This window comes from Alligator sinensis, unplaced genomic scaffold (assembly GCF_000455745.1).
Source record: "Alligator sinensis unplaced genomic scaffold, ASM45574v1 scaffold833_1, whole genome shotgun sequence".
NCBI lineage: Eukaryota > Metazoa > Chordata > Crocodylia > Alligatoridae > Alligator > Alligator sinensis.
In genome coordinates, this window is record NW_005842475.1 from 1,016,765 (window position 1) to 1,038,155 (window position 21,391).

General features: G+C 43.1%; 1 protein-coding gene across 1 annotated transcript in view; it reads left to right on the forward strand.

Moving 5' to 3' along the window:
• The window catches only part of INPP4B (inositol polyphosphate-4-phosphatase type II B), a 554,084-nt gene that overhangs the window by 349,402 nt on the left and 183,291 nt on the right, over positions 1 to 21,391 (forward strand). The window contains exon 12 of the mRNA XM_025212602.1: positions 16,411 to 16,558. Coding sequence (XP_025068387.1) covers positions 16,411 to 16,558 — 148 coding nt within the window. The remainder of the gene's footprint in view (positions 1 to 16,410; positions 16,559 to 21,391) is intronic.

Here is a 21,391-nt window from a genome sequence, read left to right on the forward strand (position 1 = left end):
GTAGGGGAGGTCGGAGCCCCGTGAGAGCCCTCCCAGGGGCGCTTTGGCGCTGGAGGCAGCAGAGAGGGGGACCCCCCTGCTGCGGGCCCAGCCGCGACCGCAGTTGGCGAGTTCCGGGGACTCCCCAGCGAGAGCGGGGCAGATCCGGTTAGCCACCCGCGCAAGAGTTGCCCGAGAGCGCCTTTTGGAGCAGAGGCGGGCACACACTGCTAATTACCTGAAATCATTTTTTCCATGTATGTGAATATGCATGTCTTCCTTATGGCTGTCGGGTCTAAGCAAAAAGCAGAGAGGCTTCTTTCTGCAGTGACAAAGTCGCCATTTATAGTTCTGCCTGGCCATGGGATACATCGGTATTACTTCAGTCCACCTGAGTGTATGTGTTTGTGTGTTCCTTTAAAAGAATGTTGCTTCTGTTGCAAAGTGAAGCACTTTAAAGCTAAAAAAAAAATTGGAATTAAACCTATCTATGCAGTCTTACTAGTTCTTCCTTGTTTGTATACATTATAGTATATAGTCTTTTGAATACAGAATTACTTCACATGTTTTTTTTGTACAGTACTTCTACCTCTAGTTCACAGGCTTTTTTTTTTTTTTATCCTGGGAAGGTTCAGGACCTTGACACAAGATTCTGAAGGACAAATAATAGAAGTAAAATGATGTGGGTCAGGTTCATAAGTTGGAATGGGACATGAAACAGGAAAGCCTGGAAAGTATCCATTGCTTCTTAAATGGATATTGTCCTGTGATACTCTGTGCAATGACCCATAGAAACAAATACATGGAAGTAGTCCTCACAGTCACCAAGGATTCCTTACTCTGCCTTAGCCGCTCATCTTGGCTAGGGTTGGGGCCCTTGGTAGAGTGCTTCTAAATTAAAAAAAAGTGCAGGGGAAAAATGCACCCAGATCCTCAGCAGAAGTTCCTAGAGGAGGTAGAAAAAAGACTGCAATCCCATGTGTATACATACCAGGATCTCTTTTACCCACAAAAGATATGTGTCAAGAAACTTTGTAAACAGAGATCAAAACATTCCTGTGTTCAGAGCTCTGTAGAGTAACCACTGACATGACAGGCCATGGACTTAAGGTGGACTAAAGGCTGGCCCATATGAGCTTTGTCATTCACTGATGGTAAAAGATCTGATCACTTAGTCGAGGGGTGGAGAGAAGGGGAAAGGAACAAGAAAACAAGTAAATGAACTGTATAGACCATGAATGTATATAGTTGTTTTTATCATGTGGCTCTGGTAGCTCGTTGAAAAACTGGTGAGTGGCTTGTAGGTTAAGGCCTGACTTCAAGATCTCGAGGGCCAGATGATATGCCTCCTGTAGGGCATGCTTGAGATAAACAAGAGAAAGGGGACCTGTGAGGTGGGCAGGTTTTTGTGCTGGCCAAATGTTACAGGGTCCATTTGGTCAATAAGAGCTCTGATTCTGGTGACAACAATGACAACTAATGTCCAATAAAGCAAGGGAACCTCCATCACTGTTCAGTAAGATGTAGGTAATATAGCAGAGTTTAAGTGAGGAGATCCTCACCCTTGGTAGCTGCAGTAGACCTGGTTTCAGAGATCAAATTCTAGGTCCTAAGAAATTCTGGCGAAAGTCCAGCAAATATCTCAGGGGATACCACTTTTGATAAGTACTGAAGAATTGCTGGTCACAGCAGAGCCCTCAGTTATTGTAGAGGAGTCTACCAGGGCCATTCAGAAGTAGCTTATTTTATTCTCCTTTTAGCCTTACAAAAGTAAAGCTGGTGGAGTCATCCAGATGTTGGTTGTGCCAGACAGGCCATAAAAAGTGGTGTTTTCTCAGTGCCTATATTGAACTCGGTGATTCAGGAGGTCCTGGAGCCTTCAGTTTCGCTATATAAAGCTTTGTCACTTGCTCTAATGCAGGGATGCTCAAACTTTGTCATAGTGAGTCTAACTGAGCAATGGAAAAAATGACTGCACCTCCCCATAGCTTTGTCATATTTTCAACCTTTGCGTTTTGCTGGAACCTCTGCTGCTGTGCTCTCTTTGGCTTGGGTTGTACGCTTTTCTCCCTTTGTCACAAAACTATCCATTTTGCATTTAAGCAGCTTCTCACTAAGCATGCTGCTTATTTTTAAAATATTTTTAATTTAATTTCAAAAAATATTTTTGCCCTGATTACGTGTATAGGCATACCATATATAGAAACAATTGCATACTAGCTCGAAATAAAAGTATTACTATTGTATGTTGAGTGTGTGGGGTTTGGTTGGGAGGGGGGGTGTATGGTGGGGTGTGTGTGTGAGGGGGGAGGGAAAGGGTGTGTGTGGGAGAAGGTGTGCAGTTTGTGGAGTGCGTGTGTGGGTGGGAGGGTGTGCATATAGGTATGAGGCGGTGTGCATGTGCCAACCCCCCCCCCCCCCCCCAATGGTGCAACAGCAGCAGCAAGAGACTGGCCTTTGTGTTGCTCATGGCCCGTGCAGGTAGAGTCCCTTGATGGCACATGGCTTCGGCCAGTTCTGGGAGCTGCACACAGTGGCAGGGAGTGGGGCCAGGCTGGCCCAGTTCCATTGGGCAGGGCTTCTGGTGGCTCATGTGTAGTTCTCGGGACTCACACACTGCTGGGGGGGAAGCCCCATGCAGTGGAGTCAGTGGCCTGGCTCCGTTCCCTGCAACCATGTGCAGCTGCTGAGACCCCACTGGGAAGCAGGGAGTGGGGCCAAGCTGGCCTGGCTCCATTACACGGGCTCCTTGCCACTTCCACTGAAGCCCTGATCTGGACTCTGCACTCCTGCTGCCCTGCTGGGCATGAGCCCTGTGTTTCAAGCTCCTCACTCCTGCTGGCCCCAGTCCTACGCTCTTTATTTCTGCCCAGCTGCAGCTTTCCCCTGCCTGCTCCCCCTCCCTACCTGCTGCCTGAAGCATTGCCCTCTCCTCAAAAAAGAAAAAAAACCTCACAGCTCATGCCTCCCTTGAGGTGACACTGCACCTCCCTGGGGAGGCCTGCCTCTCAGTTTGAGAACCACTTCTCTAAAGGAGTAACTGACAGCAGCAGTAGGTGTCCCAGTTTCAAGGGAAGGAAGAATTGATAGCAGAGGCTTAGTTAGTGTCAGGAGTTTATGCCAGCAAGCACCCAGTCTCTACCTATCCAGCCCTTCTCCCCTGTCTCTTCCACTGTCCCTGCCTTAGCCCTATCTCATTCACCACTGGTGCATTGTCCCAGTCTCAGTCTCCTCACTTTAGCAGTCCTAATCTCTAGTCTGTTTTAAGCTTCTGGACCACTTGATGGACTCAGTCTCCTTTCTCAGTCTCATTTCACTAGACTCCCTGTTCTAGTCTCCTCCTGGATCTCATTCTCCTTGTTGAGGAAGTCCCAGTTTCTTCTACAGTACCCTGTGTGCTGCCAAACCATGCCATTCGCATTGCACATTTTCAATGTCCCCAGTGTTTCCCAGCCTCTTTTCCCAGGCTTCTTATACCCAGCCTTGCATCCTCTGACTCCCTGTCTCAGTCTCTTTGCCCAGCCAGTCTCAGTCCCCTTCTCGCCCCTCCCAATAACCTGTCTTCTGACAGATCTGTCTTCCCTCTGTTCTCAGTCCCAGACTACCGGATGTGGCTCTTTTTCTAATGTCAGTTTCTTCTTTGCCCGTTGACTCCTTTTTCGTCCCCCACCTTATTCTATTTGGCTTCTAGACATGGTCTCCTTGCCCAGCCAGTCTTAATCTCTTGTCCCTTAGCACTGCAACCCCTTTCTCTACACCACCACCATAAGAGCCTCTAGTCCTGTTCTTTAAGAATCTTGTCCCAGTCTTGTCCCTGGCCCTTTCCTGATGTTTCTTTTGCAATTCAGTCAGCCAGTTTAATACTGCTTATGTCAGAACAGAACCAAGATAGGCTCTCTGCTCTCAGTTCCAATGCCCAGTCACACCACAAGCTTGAGCAGCCTGTACCAGCTGTCACAGGAAAAATCCAGCTTTGCTTGTGTAGCCAAGTAGCTGTGGACTGGAACACAGCCACTCTGTGGTGGTGTTGCATGCCCAGCCTGGTAAGCATTAGAGGCTCAAGCATGCTCAGCAAAGCTCTAATCTTTGAACATTTTAGATGTCAAGTTCTGGGAAGTTGCTACTAAACATGTACAAATTGAATTTTAAAAAGTGGCTAAATTTGGACAAATTTCCATGGGGGTGGCAAAAGCTATATCCCTGACACGAAGGCTGCATATGCTCCAAATTTTATGTCTTCATTCCAAAGTTTGGGATAGTAGAGCTTTCCAAAGAAAATGTGGATAGAATTTTAACAGTGACTCCTCCTACCAACTATTTTTTTTTATCCAGTCTTGTTCTCCGAGACAACTGAACTGTTTTGATTGGAATTTTTCCCAATATACTAAGTATGGGACCGATAAAGTTTAGTCTGAAAGTCTGGAAATGTGAAAAGCAACTTGAAACAGAGTCATATAATGGACATTATTAGGCAACCTCTGTAATGGAGTAATAGTCAATGGTATCATCCAGTTTGCAATATGCACCTTTGTTTCCCCTCTCTGTAAAACATACATGTACAATGAGAGATGCATCTACAGTGCTACACAGATACAAAATTCATATATGTGGGTATTATTTATAAGTGTACATATATATACATACATATATATGTGTGTGTGTGTGTGTGTGTATATATATATATATGTATGTATGTATGTATGTATGTATGTATTGATGTATAAACTTTTGGCTGTCTCTTGAATTGTTTATCATGCCTTGAAAATTATGAAACCGAAAAAGTACCCCCATGTGAATTTTAGAGCCTGAAGGCAAAGAAAGGCGTTGGCTTTCTTTCTAAGCCTAGATCTTAATATATGGAACTCATAGCCTTCAAGTGAGTTATGAAGCACTTATTGAGTGAGTGGGAATGAATGTCATATCTCAAAGAGACTCATCGCTATTTCGTGTATACCTCAAGAGATTTCAGTTATACTACTAGAAATTCACTTATCCACTTATAACACTGAAAAATTTCTCCCCATGTTTTTCTTGTAAACATATTACCCCTAAAGGTGGAAATGAGAATTAAAGTAATTGAAATTGAAGCAAAAATAAAAAATCTGATGTTATTTTCCTGAAATAATATGCACACTTGATTTTCTTCTAGAAAGGCATACATAGAAGCGCTTTTAGTAAATTAAAACATGACAGCAATTTGCTTTGATCTTTGCTTTGATATTATATGGGGAATAAGAACTGAAGCAAAGATAGTGTTCATTCTTTTTTATTTTTTTTTAATTTTACTTGTGGGTGGGGAAGCAGCATAAGGAAGTAAAGGATTTGCTTAGAACAAAAAACATGGAGATCTCTAAATTTAGAGAGAGAATGCCAGATAATGCAGGTTGTTAGATAGCACTGGTTTCTAGGGTTTACCTACAAAAGAACTTTTGAAAGAAAGCTTTTCCTCATTTTACCCAGTGAAGTATTTTGATAGTTCATATGTAAGCAGTTTTCACTGTAGATACTTTTCACAAAAGCAAGGGTTTTTTATGATATCTTTTATTGGACCAACTGCATAGTTGGAAGAGATTTTGGATAAGCTTTTGAACACAAAATGCCCTTCCTCAGATCTGGGAAAGAAGCAGGTATAGCTGAAGCTGAATACAAGCTAAAAGAATGGCTTATGTTTAACTCCAGCTGTAAAAGAAAAGAAGCACTTAAAGGAGTGGAGGTGGGCTGTAAACTATGAGCAAAGATAAATTATCAAAACTAAATTCATAACAAGAGAAGATTGGTTGAATAGATAATCTAATTATGTAAAAGAACAAAACTGTTCAGAAGGGAAAAGGGTTGTTATTACCTGTGGAGTACAGGGAGGTTAGAGAAACCAGTTAAATTATGATGAGTCATGCAACCATTGTCTATGTTTAGTCCATGGTGTTCAGTGCACAGTAAAGTTATTAATTTTTGTCATCTCTAACCTCCCTGCACTCCAGAGAGGTCTAACATCTCTTCCAGTTATACATAATTATTTAGTTTCCCTGGACCATCATAGATTGCTTTGTGCATGCCCTTTCACAGCATCTGATAAAGTGAGCTCAGGCTCACAGAAGCTTATTCATCTCTAATTTAGTTAGTCAACAGAGTACATCTCTACCCTGCCTGCTACAGCACTCCAGCCAACTTCATAGCTTTATAAATGCAGGAGGGATTAAATTTGATGAAGCTTTCCATACATGTATAGTTGTGCACTCACAGTATATATGCAGTATTTCCAATTTTTTTTAAAAAATCAGGAATTAAATTGCTCCTGCCCAAATTGGAAGACTGATTTAATCATAAGGTTTGGGGGTGTTTTCATTTGCCTTCTAGCATTCAGCCGTTGAAGTGTTCTAAGCCTTTCTCCACCTCCATAAAGGGAGAAACTGAGGGCCATGTCACATGGGACACAATGTGTGTTAAATGCACTTAACACATAAGCATCCATGCACTCAAGCAGTAAAACATATGCTAAATGCACTCGTATCATAGCAAACTTATAACTTTAAGGGTGAGGAGTATCTTTAGCTCATATTAAGTAACACAGATTCACATAACATTGGCCTGCTCCATGGAGACAATATAAGCAATTTGTGGTTCTCTAGCATCCCAGAATGCACCAGTCACAGCCCCTCTACTTTCACTCCAAGCACTGATCTATCCCCTTGCCCAAACTGTGTTGCCTAGCGGGGTGGTACCAACCACAAGGTGACATCCCCGTCTGTCCTGGGGATGTGTAACCATAGCCTACATGGCATCACCTGAGCACCCACTGAAGGCCACCAAGGGTGGGAAGAACACCTAACAGAACCAGACAGTCTGTGAATGCATTGAGGCCCAAATGGTGGCTTGGGAGCACCAGCAGGACTGGTAACAGATCCACACTATATCAAGTGTATGAAGTTGCAGGATGTTTAGGACAGGGACACCAACAACTATAGGCACTGCAAAGACTGTGGTCCGCAAGGAGCTGTCAGGGATCTTTGAGGTCGACCATACTGTCTTTTCCTAGCACATTGTACCCTACACAGTTTCAGGGTGCAGCATGACAATACCAGTGCTGGAATTCCTATTCCACCATGTTCTTCCAAATGGTCATAAGGGAGGATGAGGATGCCTGCTCGGTGGACTTGTTCCCCACCCAGACCTAGACCCAGGATACACAAGACAAGGACAGCTTGGATGAGGCCCTTGTTGAACAGGCAGACATAGGCAAGCCAGCACTAGCTACTGGTATGTTTTAGCAACTCTGAGGGAAAGGGTAACTGATGGAGTGACTTGCTCTCTGGGGATTGCTTGAAGGTCAGGGGTGACTTGGGTTTCACTCTGGGGGTGGCTTATGGTTCAGGAGTGATTCTGTGTTCACTCTGAGGGTGTTGCATGGCTTGGTGAATTGTTTGGGTGTGGGATTAGCAGTCGGTACAGATTGTCCCCTGCCCCTGAGATTTACCAGAAGGGAGGGAGGAGGCATTATGTGTTGCACAATTTAGAGGAAGAGAAAATTGGTGGCACACCCAGGCTTGGACCATGGCACGGGGCAGATGTTTGATAGGCTAGAAAGGCATTCAGTCGTTAGGCCAGTTAGAGTTAACCCCACTTAAGTGTTAATCCATGCATGCAAAGCAGTTGGAGGAAACCCAATCCACCTGCCCCAGTCCAGACCATTTGTCTAGCAATGGCAGTTGGCAACACATACCAACCCCCCCACCCAGAAATCCCATGCACGTTACAATACTTTGGTGGTTTTGGGGGAAGCTGCCTCCACTCTGGTCCATATTGGTTGCTGCTGGTTAAATTTCACATGCCATTACCTAGGGGTGGGCTCAGCAGAGCTCCTGCCCACATGACCAGGATCCAACATCTCCATCAGATAAGTTTTTCAGGGTAACAATATGCAGAAATACACAATCAAAGGCTTTTTATAGGCACATATGAGCATGAGCAGAGATGTGGCAGAGGGGGTAAAACTCTGAGAGGAGGGAAAGCTTAGATCACAGTACAATGCCACCCTACGTCTATGCCCCCCAAAGACACTGTTGATATGACTGGTGGCAGTCTTATATGCTTCTCTGTGGGGACAAGGCATGGACTAATCTGGCACCAGGAATGCTTCATTAGGTTGGGTCCCAGTATGGTAGCTGCCTCTGTCATTCCAGGGATACTGGGCACAGCCATTTCAGGTGGCAGTGAAAGCTGTCATCCTTCAAGATTTCAGGTCCCCTCACAGCTCAGGGTCATGGGGACAGTGGTCTCGGAAGTTTTGGGCAGGGCATGAGACAGGGCATCATTCTTTAGGGGAGACCTTGTCAGGGGGATAACAAGGTGATCCTAGTTTAGGACATGATCATTTATTAATTTCACTGCTATGAGATCTGGCAAAGCTATGAAGCTGTAACACAGATGTAGGAAAACTTCCAAACCCTCACCTACATATGGAGTCATACACACCTTTCCTAGGAAGCCATCATAATTGGCTATCTTTTCCATGAGTCTGCAGCTGGTTTTGGCACAGGAAGTCACAAGAAGCATCAGGACATATCTTGCAGGGTTGCTACCTGCAAATTCCAAGTTAGCTTGAAAAATGTTTACTAATGTTTTGGAAAAGCATATTAAAGTACATCACAGCAAGTAAAGGGTTCACAATCAAAGGGCCCCTAAATCCCCTCCCACTTGGTAAAATATTGTCTCAGAAAGCCAAGGCCTCCTTGATCAGAACAGCCTGGAGATGGTTCTTTTTAGGACAGTTGACTGGCAGTGCAGGTTCAGCCCAGGCACCATCCAAAGTGCTTGGGGCTTCCCCCAGTGTGGATCTGTCCAGAGCTGGCATGGTTTTCTGGAAGGTTTTCCTGCTCATCTCATATATATTGTGGAACATGCAAGAAGCTGGGAACATTTCTCAGCCAGAGTTCAAGGCAAACCCCAGGGACCTCCATTGTGTCTTCAGGCACCGTTCACAATCAGACATCTACTCACAGTTACCCCCTTCCTGAGGTCCAGCTGGCTGATGTATGGCTTCATGAGCCATGGGAGCAGCAGGCGGGCCAGGTCCTTGATCAGTGGGGGAATGGTCAGACTGCCTAAATCCATAGTGGGAGTGCCACTCCTCCACTCTCTATCATTTCCATGAAAATAGTTTCTGATTACATTGTGTACCAAGCCCAAACACCCAGCACTGATGTTAGTGAAGCATCCCACAGTGGTACATGACTTCCTGGAATATAACTGAAAAGAACCCCTTATGATTGATATAAACTGTGGCATAGTGAAGGGGTCTCAGAATATGGATGTGGGTCATATGAATAGCCCCTGTGCAGTTCGTGAAGCCCATATTTTCGAACTCAGTGATGACCTCATGAGGGTCCTGTGCTGAATAAACTGAGGCCCCAGCTCCTCAAGTATGGTATCACACATTTTGTGTACAGCTGTCGTCACCATTGTCTGTTCCATACCAATTTGGCTGGTGAGAGAATAGAGGCTGTCGGTGTTCACCAACTTCCAAATCAGGGCTATGCCTCTCTTGATGGACAACGAATGTCAAATCTCAATGTCCTGCAACTGGAGCACAAGGGACAGCTCAGTGCAAAGGTTCATAAATGTGTCACAAGACATCCTAGAGTTTTGGCTCCACTCTTCTTCATCCCAGATTCCAAGCATGAGTTGTTTCCACCAGTTCTCACTGGTAGTGCCCAGCAGCAACAATATATCATCTGATACCCAGCCTGCAGCACCGTGACTTGTGCAGCATCATGCGTCTCCTGCAAATGGGCCGCTATGAGCTTGTTACTAGATTTGCCCATTGCTTTGGGGTGTGCTCATTTATTAGGGATACATTTCTAGGGTCTTGGAAATTTTATCAATGTACTGCTTGTGTTTCTATACGGAGCTGTATATCTCCCTTCTGCAAGTCCTCACCCTCAATGGAGCTATCTTGCAGGACTCAGTTTCAATGGGACTGGGTTCCTCCAGTTACCAAATCAGTTATACACACACAAACACACACAGATTAACGTGACACGCCTGACCTGGCCAGGTTGATCAGCATGGAGAGGCTGACACCCTTATATGCCAAGAATCAGTTCATCAGAGCAACAATACACTGCAGTCAGACACAAGCACACAGGTAAAACAGAATGCCTCTGAATCTGGCTGGGTGTCCAGCTGACACCCTCTTGGGCCAGCATTCAGTTCATTCGGGCACGTCTGAGCCAAACTGGGTCAATCAGCCTGTACAAGCTGATCCCCTTATGTGTTTCAAACTCAGCGTGTCCCAATCTTTAGCCTCTTGATGAGCAGACCCCACAGTATTTTTGGGCTTCCCAGGGATCTTTAGCTTAGGTAAAAGAAGCATTGCTGCAGAGCAAGTGGGGAAGGAGAAGTAGAGAAAGAGAAATATACCCAGTTACTACCAGTTTGACTATAAAAGTTGTTTATTGCTAAGTATATGAAATATATAATGGTACTAGTAATAATAGACATGCAAAGGAAAAACAAACACAAACAATTACAGTATTACCTTGGTTTCACTAAGTATTTGAGGAAACTTAGCTCAAGCTTAACTAAAACAGTTCAGGTTCAGAATTTTATGCCTAGAGAGAGAAAAGAGAGAGAGAGAGCGAGCGCTGGGTTCTCACCAGTCCAAGGCACTTGGGTTTCAATGCTGACAGGTAAAGTAAAGTTCTTAGCACAATCCTTGAAGGGAGGTGATCTGTTTCTTCCAGCCCCTTGAGAAGAACAGCGGGTGGTGTGAGAGAGACTTCTCCTCTTGAAGCACGCACACACTTTGCTGGTTTTTACAGATTTTTATACTCTCAGTTCAACTTCTTCAAAGCATTTTCAATAGTGTAAATCATTGTCTTTTCTCTTGACAATGGGTTATCTGGTTTGGAACAACTCAAAAAAACCTGATTGATACTCATGAAAACATAAGGTTAAGGAGTAACCAGACACTTAGGAGCCAACTTGAAATTCCTATGGGTAGACTGATGGAAGCTGGCAGCATCAGGGTTTTGGATTTTTACTTGTTGTGAACAAGCCTCAGCTTAGCATGACTTTTCCAGATCTTACTATAGTCTTTTAACCAACTTAAGGCAATTATTGGAGTGTTTATAACCTTCTGTGAAGGGAGGACTTCCACCAGTCGTCCCAGGAAAGGTATGGCAACACTTGTGGTCAGGGCTTCAACGGGCTGGATGCTGTGATGAACCCTTTACCATTGTTAAGATGTTCCCCATACCACCTAGGACTCGGTCTCTTGCCTCAGCATTCCCTAACCCGGCAACTGAGTTTTAGCCAATCAAGTTTAAATAGACCTCCCATAGTGGGACCGGGGAATGTACGGCCCGAGATGCCTATTAAGCTTCTGCTTAGTTCTGTGTGCTTGTGTTTTGGTGGGGGAAGTCCTTTGTAAATCCAGATTAGAACTGGTCTGATAAATGCTGAGCTGGGTGTGTGTAAAAATGGGTTGACTAGCATTTGGAGCACAGATTCCCCATTATACAGTGCTTCCCTGCTTCTCTGATCCCAGAATTCACTGCAGGCTCTGCTTCAGGCTTTCTGTTCTCCATCTCCCATGTAAATAAGTTGTCATCTGGTTCCATCTCAGATGCAAATGAGACCTAGGGCAGTTGTTTCACTCTTGTCACCCTTATCTGGAAGGTTTTAGGTGTATCTCCCACTGTATCTTAATTGTCTTTCATTATCAGTTCTTGTTCGGGAGGGGTGGGAAGGGGTGAGTCCTTTGTGAGTCAGACAGGCTGTGTCCTGTGCCAGGGTTTCCCAATAACACGGAGCTGAAAGATAACCAGCTCCATGGCAACATCACAGGCCGCAGAGTTGTCTCATCAGGGCCTGGAGCTTGTGAGGTCAAAGAATGGGATGTCTGTGGATAAGAGTGGTCAGAGCAAGGATTTGCTCAGTTCCACCACTCATCGTCTCCAGGAAGGTCCTGGAGACCCAACACCAGCTGGAACGGTCGGTCAAAGAGGGATTATAATTCATGTCCTTGTCTCACATCACTTAAACCACTTGGTGCTTTTGTTTGCACCTGGCTGTTTTCAGCTGCTGTCAGAAATATGGGAAAAATTCACTCCGAGGTGGCATGCCAGGAGGCCTGCTCACCGGCTGTCTAGCGGCAGAGCTAGAGGGCATTAACTGTGCATGTAGCGTTTGTAATAAACATTACTGGATGAGCTCTCAACACATTTTAACTTTTAATGCCTCATAACATCCCATAGATTTAACACATACTAAGTGTGACAAAGTCCTTAGTAAGAAAATATTAGTTGAAAATCTCATGTGATGAATCATCTGACCCCAGAGATTGTGTTTTTAAGAAAAACATTTTCATTGAAGGCACAAGAATTAGTAACGCCACAAATGGGACTATTTGGATTCCTTCTATAAGCAAGATGCAGGATCTTCTCTAGAGCTTTAAATTGAAATAGAAATTTTCACCATTTTCACCATTTGCATTTGGGATACTGCTACAATGAAAATGCAAGAGAAGAGATTGTACCTTAGTCTTTATATTGGCTGACTGCTCGTTGAAGGAGAAATACAAAACCTAAATATTCAAAGTGATCTACATGTCTGTCTCTCTTCCTTTTTCCATTTTTTTTTCTGGCATTGTTACATCTGCAACCTTTGGCATTGATACATACACACTTGCACAAGCAAACAATGCTTGCATTTACTGACCCAGCAGTTAAATGACATCTTCTTGGTACGTGCATATTCACTTTGCACGGGTAAACATGGTAAATTCTGAACACAAATTTAGCAGCTCTTTCTGAAAGTGTCTCCTTTAGTATTTAGGTGCATTATTCAAAAAGTTATGCAGGGGTGAAATGCAGTATGTGCGGGCCGGGAGCGATCCGGGCCCTTTTTTGCGCCACGCAGGCTGTGGCCAGCAGCCCGGGCACGCTGGGTTGGACAAAGCAGGCGACACGCTAGAATTAGGCACGGACGCGTAATGGTTGATTCAAGATTGTTTACTTACACCGTAGATGGTCGCGGTGTAGGCTGGACAGTTTCCCAGGCACAGCTCCGCTTAAATCCCCAGTTTGAGGACTCAGACTGCACTCGGCTCACTCCTACGGAGTTGTCGAGGCTCCGTGGATCCTTTTGCGCGCAGGCAAGAGGGATACGTCGAGGATTGTGAATGGCGACAGGGAGAGGCTAGAGGCTGATCAGACCCCTGTTGCCTTCTTGATATTCACGCTGGGTCCAATAGGCTCCGCAGTGCTTAGAGATCTTCACGAGACGTGAAGTCTCCTCCTCCTGATGTTCGTGGAGTCCTCCAACTTGGGCGGAAACCACTCAAGCCTCTTATACGGCTAGCAAGCTAATCGCTAGCCTCCACGTGGGAATATTTTAACACAAGCCAATAATGGGGCTCGATTTTTAATACAAATGGCGGGAACTCCTTGCAACGTGCATTTCTATGCTGCAAAGAAGAAATGCACCCTGCAAAGAAAGCTCCAAAATGGCGGGAAAATAATTCAGTGGTGCCAAAGCACACACAAAACAAAATCACACCCTTGGGTTGTGACACAGTAAAGAGATTTTTGTCTGGATTATCATCCAAAAAGTATTGACTATTGTAAATGAAGGGCCAGTGTGCTTTTTATTGAGAAGGCCTCTACCTGGCAGAGAACAGAGGTTGGCAGCATCCAGCCTATGAGTTGCATCCTGCCCATGGAGCCACTGGATCTGGACTGTGGAGTTGGAGGTCTTTGTCTGTGTCCATGATGTTGCTGAGCAGCAAGGGGCCATGTCAGAGTATGGCAGCTTGCACCAGTGTCCTTGCCACTGTTGCTTCTCCTTGCTCTTTCAGCTCTGGTCTGACATGGGTTGGGTGTTTTCAGCAGTACACCAGAGGCGGGGGTGGGGTGTCTTTGACTACACCTGTGCCAGGCAGCTGGATGTTGTGCCTATGCCACCACCACTTTTCTCCTGCTCCCTTGCTGCAACAAAGGTGCAGCTTCCAGTCTATAGGGTGCTGTACTGGTACCAGCTATCTGCAGACTGTCCTTGTTGCTGCCACTTCTCCTTCCTTGCTACCCCTCAAGCTTCAACGTGGGTGCAGCTTCTAGTAAGTGGGGAGCTGTGCTGGGGTGAGCAACTTCCCACTGTGCCTGCACTGTATCTGGGCCCTGGGGGTGTGGAAAAGCAGGGAGAAGCATCAGTGTGGGCACAGTCTGCAGATGCCTGGTCCTGGTACAGCTCCCCATGGGCTGGAACCTGTGGTACAACTGCAGCCAGGAAGCAGGAAGCTGAGAGAAGTGGCAGTCATATGGCTGCAGCTCCTATCTGCTTGACTCCAGACCAGGCACAGAGAGAATCCTCCATTGTTGATGCACTGCTGAAGCCACCCAGACGATATTGGACCAGAGCTGGGTTCTTCTGGCCTATGCCTTATAAAAGGTTGCTAGCCCCCTGCCCTAGAATGTCATTCATCTTGGCAGCTGCATATTCTTGAAGCCAAAAGCTGAATTATCCATGCATATTGAGCTACTTTCATTCTGGCGAATGTCTTGGTTGTGGAGCACTGATGCATGGAACTACTGGTGTGGTTTCTGGTTTCTGGTTTGACAGAGGACTTTGGTCTTCTGTGTTATCAATAAAACCTCTTCCATGAACATAAAAACATTACAAAAATAGGAAGAAAATGGGGAAAGGTTTCAATATATTAACCAAATTACATTTTCTCAGAGACAGCTCCATTGAATAGGGCACTGTAATGAGAGATTCTTTTAATTTGGGTAAGTCTTATAACCTCTGTTCCTAAATTTCTTCACCTGTAAAACATGCTTAATGATGCCTGATCATTGCTGTATTTTGAATTCTATGCATAAAAACATACTGCTGTTCATAAATGTGAAACATTACTAACGACCCTGTTTAGTTGTAAAATTCTTCTTCATTAATATTAAATGAAATGTATTAATAAAAAATTAGGTTGCAAAGCCTTGTGTTTCACATGAAAGAAGGGTATTTTAATTCATCTTAATTTAAAATGTAGGAAAAGCCAGGTTGTACAGGTTCTCTAGTAATAAAGAAGCATTATTTAAAAAATAATATCTGCTATGTTAATTGTATATGAAGTGGATTGTAAATCTCCCTACTAATAATCAGCTTGTTTATGTTGATTTTCAAGTGTCAGTGTTTTCTGTTCAATCTTTTTCTGAAGGAGTTTTGTGTAGAACAGGATGGCGGTTTTTGGTATTTTGGAGGGGGTTTAAAGGTTCTTTTGGGAGTCTTTGGTGATTTGGCCTTTCTTTATTACACTTGTATTGTTCATGCTACATGAATCAGTTGTACACAGGCAATGAAAACAGCTTCTTCTACCAACAAGTTACGTAATATAGGTTGCAAGTGCCACTTGTTGATGGGTTTTTAAAAGCAACAATTTCTTTAAAATGAACACAGGTAACAGTTTTTTGAATGATGCACAATACTGAGTGGTAGAATCGATGAGAGGCAGCTTTTAGCAGCAAGTTGATGGAAAGATACTTTTGTAGGTTTTGAATTGCTGCCTAGAGTCATTCTAAATTAATAAAGAGAGAATGTTTCTGCATGTGCATATAATGACAAATATTTATCTCCTGGTAAGCTTATGTTTAGTAAAATGAAAGTCATCCTTCCCAGGTTTTGTCCCATATGCTTCTTCCAGAAAATTAGTTTAAAACAGGAAAAAGTTGTAAGGGAAAGATGAGACCAGCCTTGAAATAGCACAACCTTGTGACAGAATGCTGGTATGAGTAAACGTATAACAGGTCTGGGAGAAAAAAAAAACAAATGTGCTTTTCTGGGGCTTGGTCCTTCAAGGTGCTGACCACCATGACTCTCATAAGTAAGGAACCAAAGTACAAAAATAACCCCCTTTCTGGACTGGGAGCAAAGTGTTCAGTGCACTGCCAAATTGTATATTCTGTATAATTTCTAGGGTGCCAGCTTCTTGTCTAGTGACACAGCAAGACTTTTGTCCTTTAACAGAAAATTGGGAGAGTACAATACCGCTGCTCATGCATGTTTACAGATAATGTTCTTATTTATTAGTATACGATTTCACTGTTTATTAGTACATTAATAATTTTCTTGCTTTTGTCACAAGTCTAAGTGGTAGAGAGCTTGAGCTTGAATTCATGCGATAGCTGAAATGATGAATTCATCACCAGCTCCACTGCAATAGATAAAATTTAGTTGTGTACTCCAGCTGAGTAGTATAATCTTCAGTATTATGCTTTTAATAAATAATATGCATGTTTTTGGACCTTGGTTTGGAAGCTTAGGGAAAGATAAAGAAGAAACTTTTTATCATTGGATTAAAACACTTTGAATGCTTTTGAAAGAAACACATTTAATGTCATCGTTTTACATTTAATGTCATCATTTTCTCCCTTTCTCCAGTGTTAAAAAACCCAGTCTGTAAATTATACAGATTTCCCACTTCTGACAACAAGTGGATGTGTATTCGAGAACAAATGGCTGAAACAACTCTTTCTTTCCATGTTCCCAAGGAACTGATCAACCTGCACATAAAGGAGGATATGAGAAGGTAAGGAAAACAAAATTACAAATCAGATGCTATTTTTTCCTAAGGACTTCTTTTTCAGTTATATTATACATGACTACTGATCAAGAGAAGCTAAAATATGCTGATTGATATTATGAAATGGGCAGAGGAAATATGGTGATGTCCTTGGCTGATAAATTCATAGCTATGACTGCAATCAACACAATTCATTGCTCAGAAATTTTCAGCCTCTAGTGACTTCATGAATTCCTAGTAGTGCATTGTATTAAATACAATCGTGGTTCTGAACTTCTGAGAATAAGCAGCTTATTAATAATATAAATATTTTGACAAATTAACATGTTTTAAAACCAAATAGCATATGGTAGGTTGCAAACTGCATTGGAGTGTGTTTGGCTTTCTGCCCTAGCATCATTAATGCCATGGAATAATAAAATACAAGCAATAAGGTAAAGGATGGTTGAATGAAGGATAGGACCAATAAGTACACAAATTATTTCCAGTAATTGCTTTGCATTATTCAGTTAAAATGCTTATTTTCAAATATGGGGCTTTAAAAAATCTTCATGTATGAATGTGATGGTACAATCAAAAAGGATATCTGAGAAGCAACTCGGAAGGTAGAGTTCAGAGAGGGAACAACTGTGGCCAAAGGTGGCCGTATGCCACCCCAAATCTGAGGTGCCATGGGAACTGAAAAAGGAGCCTGCCCGTGGCTGTCTATTTGTTGTGCTGCAGCCCAGAATTTGTATAGTTCTGTAATAGTATAATTACATACTCCATAGCTTCCCACTCCCTACTTGTTGACTCCCCAGTATGTCCTCCTCTTTGTAATCTGTGACATCCTGACACTGTTTTATGTTGCTTTTATCTTGGGAGTATTTTTGTCACAGTCTTTACAGCTCTTCCATGACAATTATATGTTACTGGAACCTGTAGCTGGGATCCAGAACTAGTCCGCCAGCTTTACTCCCACTGATAGTGGTGTCAAAATTATTGGCCCCTTTGATCCTTAAACTAATGGTATTGAGATGGAAGGATGATGAGTGATATGAAGCACATGCATAAGTTATTACAGAATTCTCCTTTATAATGTTGCGTTTATAACTTGCATAGCCTGATCCTGTTTGGGAATGCTAAATTGTCAGGTTTTTTAGGTGGATACTGAAAGCAAATTGCTTTGACTGCACAGTATAGACAGGTCCCAGATTTTCATTCATTTAAATGGGTGTGTATTTTTTAACGGAGGGTTGAATGAGCTGTTTCATTTATATTCCTTCTTAGGTATTAGCAGTACCAAAGCTGCTTTGGAAACAGCACGTTTTATTACACTTTTTATAAGAGTGTACTGCATAGGTGAGGTCATAACATGTGATTATATATTAAAATAAGAATGGGACATTGGAAGGATAAATAGGCATATTTCTATCCATCGCCCATCAGCATAATATCTGAGTGCCTTTCACAGCTGAATAAATACATTAGCAGCTGGAAATGCTGCCCCAACCTTCTCTCCAAGTGGTACAAGAGACATATTTCACAAGAAACACAAAATCTCCTCAGTTCTCAGGAGTGCCTACTAGAGATAGCCAAGCCTCTGCCCCTCTCGCATCATCCAAGTGAGAAATGAACTAAAATAGCAATTGCTCAGAGACTAAGTCAAGAGCTGACAATTTCAGTGCTGCTGCTGGGGTAGCTGTTGAAGTCTACTCGAAAGTGTGTGTGTACATGAGCATGAATGTGTGAAATTCACTGTACTGACATGGTGAAGTGGGGACACAGTGATGCCAGAGATCGGTAGCTACCAAAAGTAGGAATACTGGCAGCTACTAGGTTGAAAAATAGCAATGTGATTACACTTGTTAGGGGTAGGATAGTGCATGTCCTCACTTTTAAATGATTTTCAGGGGAAAGTGTCCCAATAAACTTGCAGTTACAGCAGTGGTTTATGTTGTGAAAGCTTTTCTACAAAAAGAGACACTGCAAAATTACTTTTTTATTTTTTTAATGAAATCTTAGATTAGTACTGACATTTCAGCACTAGCGGTCGTTATTGGCAGAAGGTTTTACTGCCATAGTTGCTGGTTTACAGTTAGTGCAAAATTGTGGATACTTCTGAACATTTTAATACAGATTTTCTTCAAAACTGGATTTCCATTGACTGTTGTCTTTCAGTCTGTGTAAGGGGTAAGGTATAGTAGGGTCTTTTTTCTTTTCTTTTTCTTTTCTTTTTTTTTCTCTAGGATCTTTTTTTTTTTAATCTTCCCATGCCTACTGCATTTTTTTCCTTTTCAAAGAAACTAAGTACAAACTATGTAAGAGTGCAGTGCTCTGTTTCATATTTGTGACTCCTGTGGCAAGTCTTACAGTTCCTATTAAGATACTAACATACTCCTGTTGTATATACATCATATTTTTAATTTCTATTTCCCTTCATAACTGAGATAATGTTTCCTTACAAGATAAACGTACAAAAAAAATATTGTAGCAAATCAGAACTTTTACATTTCTTAACATTTATTTGTTTTTGAACGGGCAACTTGAGGGAACATTTAACTTCAAAGGTGAATAACATTAACTTTGTTGGTGCTATGGTATTTTAATAGTAACTAATATTCTCCAAAACACAAATACATGAATTAAGGACTTATGCAAATGTCCACACAAGAAAGTCTCCATAAGGATTATAAAGCTGTATTTCAATTTTTATTTTCTAGTGTAACAGCAAATTACTTTGAATTCATTCTAAGGGTTTCCAATAGGTTTCCATTTTTTCTGTAGTTTTATATTATGTTAAGAAGGTTTTTGGATAGGGTAGTATGAATGGCATGGATACTGTTTATCATTTTTGTTTGCTTACCATCTTTAATGTAAGAATAGCATATTCATTTTTCAAATTTCAAACTTAAAGATTATAAATAAGGAAAGGAATGAATTCTTACAATGAATTATTCAAAAAGTTTTGACAGCTCTACAGTATAATGCTGCAGTAATAAAAACACAGCCTAGACTGGCTTTAAATCAACACAGCAAAAGACTAGGAAGACTACAGTTGAGGCTGTTTTCACTGTATGGCTTACAAGTTCCAATGAAGTTTCTGTTAATCCCTTGGGGTCAATCTTGGCTAAAAAGGAATGTCACCAGTTTGTCGGGGCTGAATTTGGCTCTTGGGATTTATGGACATAATCCATAAGCAAATTGCAGGAATTGAACTACTGAACTTTCCACGAGCCATCTTTCTAACTTACAAAGCATAATCAGACTTCTTTCTGCATCAGGATTTCTAACTCCAGCGTGCTTTTCCTGTAAAACAAATACGTTAAAATCCATTTGTCTGATTTTATGGATGCTTTTTTGTAATGTTCCAAAATATTGATATGTTTCAGACCATATTCCAAAACTGTTTTCCAATATCCCATCTTAAATAATATTCCCATGTGGGAGCGAAATTGAAAGGATTTTTTAGACTCTTAACACCAATTCCAGATTTTGTGCAATAGCATTCATTAGCTCCAATTTACAAATGAAGATTTAGTTTGACTCCTCTGCTGTTGTGCAGAGAATAGGATATTTAAGCTATTATAGTGGCTTCAGTAATGGTAATAGTGTGAGAAGGTTACACTGATTTTTTTTTGTGGACATTTTAGGACTTAATGCCTGGGTTACGGTGGTTGATGAGCCTTTATAGGTGCGTCCACACATGCAAGCACGTGCACTTGCAGCAGCTCAAATAGGGTGATGCAAATTTGAGCCAGAGCTTTTTGCCTTAGTACAGATGCCCAGACATGCACTTTGGTGTGAAGCAAATTGTGCCACATGAGGCAAAATAACCCTGCCTGGCTCCTATCAGATCGGCAGTCAGGAGGAGCTAGAGCCGAGGGCCAGTACCTGTGCTGTCCCCAGCAGTATCAAAAGCTGCCCTGTCCTGGCCCTAGCAGTACAAAAAGCTGCCCTGTCAAGTAGCTCAGCGCTATTTGCTCTCAGGAGCTTCTGGGGCCCAGCCAGTTGGTACCTGGGGACAGTACCCTTTGTGCCAGCTAGACTGCTGAAGCAGCCCGAAGAGTTCCCTGCACCCTTTACCCACTGCAGCAGTCTGGCAGTGCGGGCTGCTGCCTGGCTGTGACCTGCTGCACACCTGCCAGACCTGGATGGGGGCTGCACAGCCAGTAAAGGCATCTGCCCCTCTGGGCCCGCTAGCAGTGGACTGTGGCTGCATAAGTGGCCCTGTGCCCCCTGCCCAGCCATCTGAGCAGCTATTGCCCTGAAGATGTTCCCAGTGTGGTGGCCTGCTTTGAACTGTCAAAGCATGTCCTCATGGCCCCAAATGGCCAGGTCAGCCACCTCCAGTTGGGTCCAAGGGTGCTAGCTCTGAGCAGGCAGGACCCTGCCACTGGCCACCCTATCAGGAATTCTGGTGTTCCCTATTGGAAAACTGAAAAATCCCTGATAAAAAAAATCCAAAAGTCACTCTGTAAAATACCCTGAAATCCACGTTCCTTCACAATTAAAGGAAAAGACCACTCTCTCTCTCTCTCTCTCTCTCTATATATATATATATATAGAGAGAGAGAGAGAGAGAGAACACGATCAGTTGGGCAATGTTTTATTGATATATCTACAGTGTTAAAGCAATCTGGAAGCCTAAGAGTGTCTTTATCATCATAATAAAGTGAATTCTAACTACCTATATGTTTTGCTGCCCCCTCACAGGAGCTACAGTCCCCCCACAGGGGTTACAGCCCCTCCAACAGTGGCCAAATGGCCCCACAGGGGCTACCACCCCCCCTGCAGAACCCAACATACCCCACCCCGACTTGCTACCCCAGCCCCCTGGATTGCTGCCCTGCTTGGCCC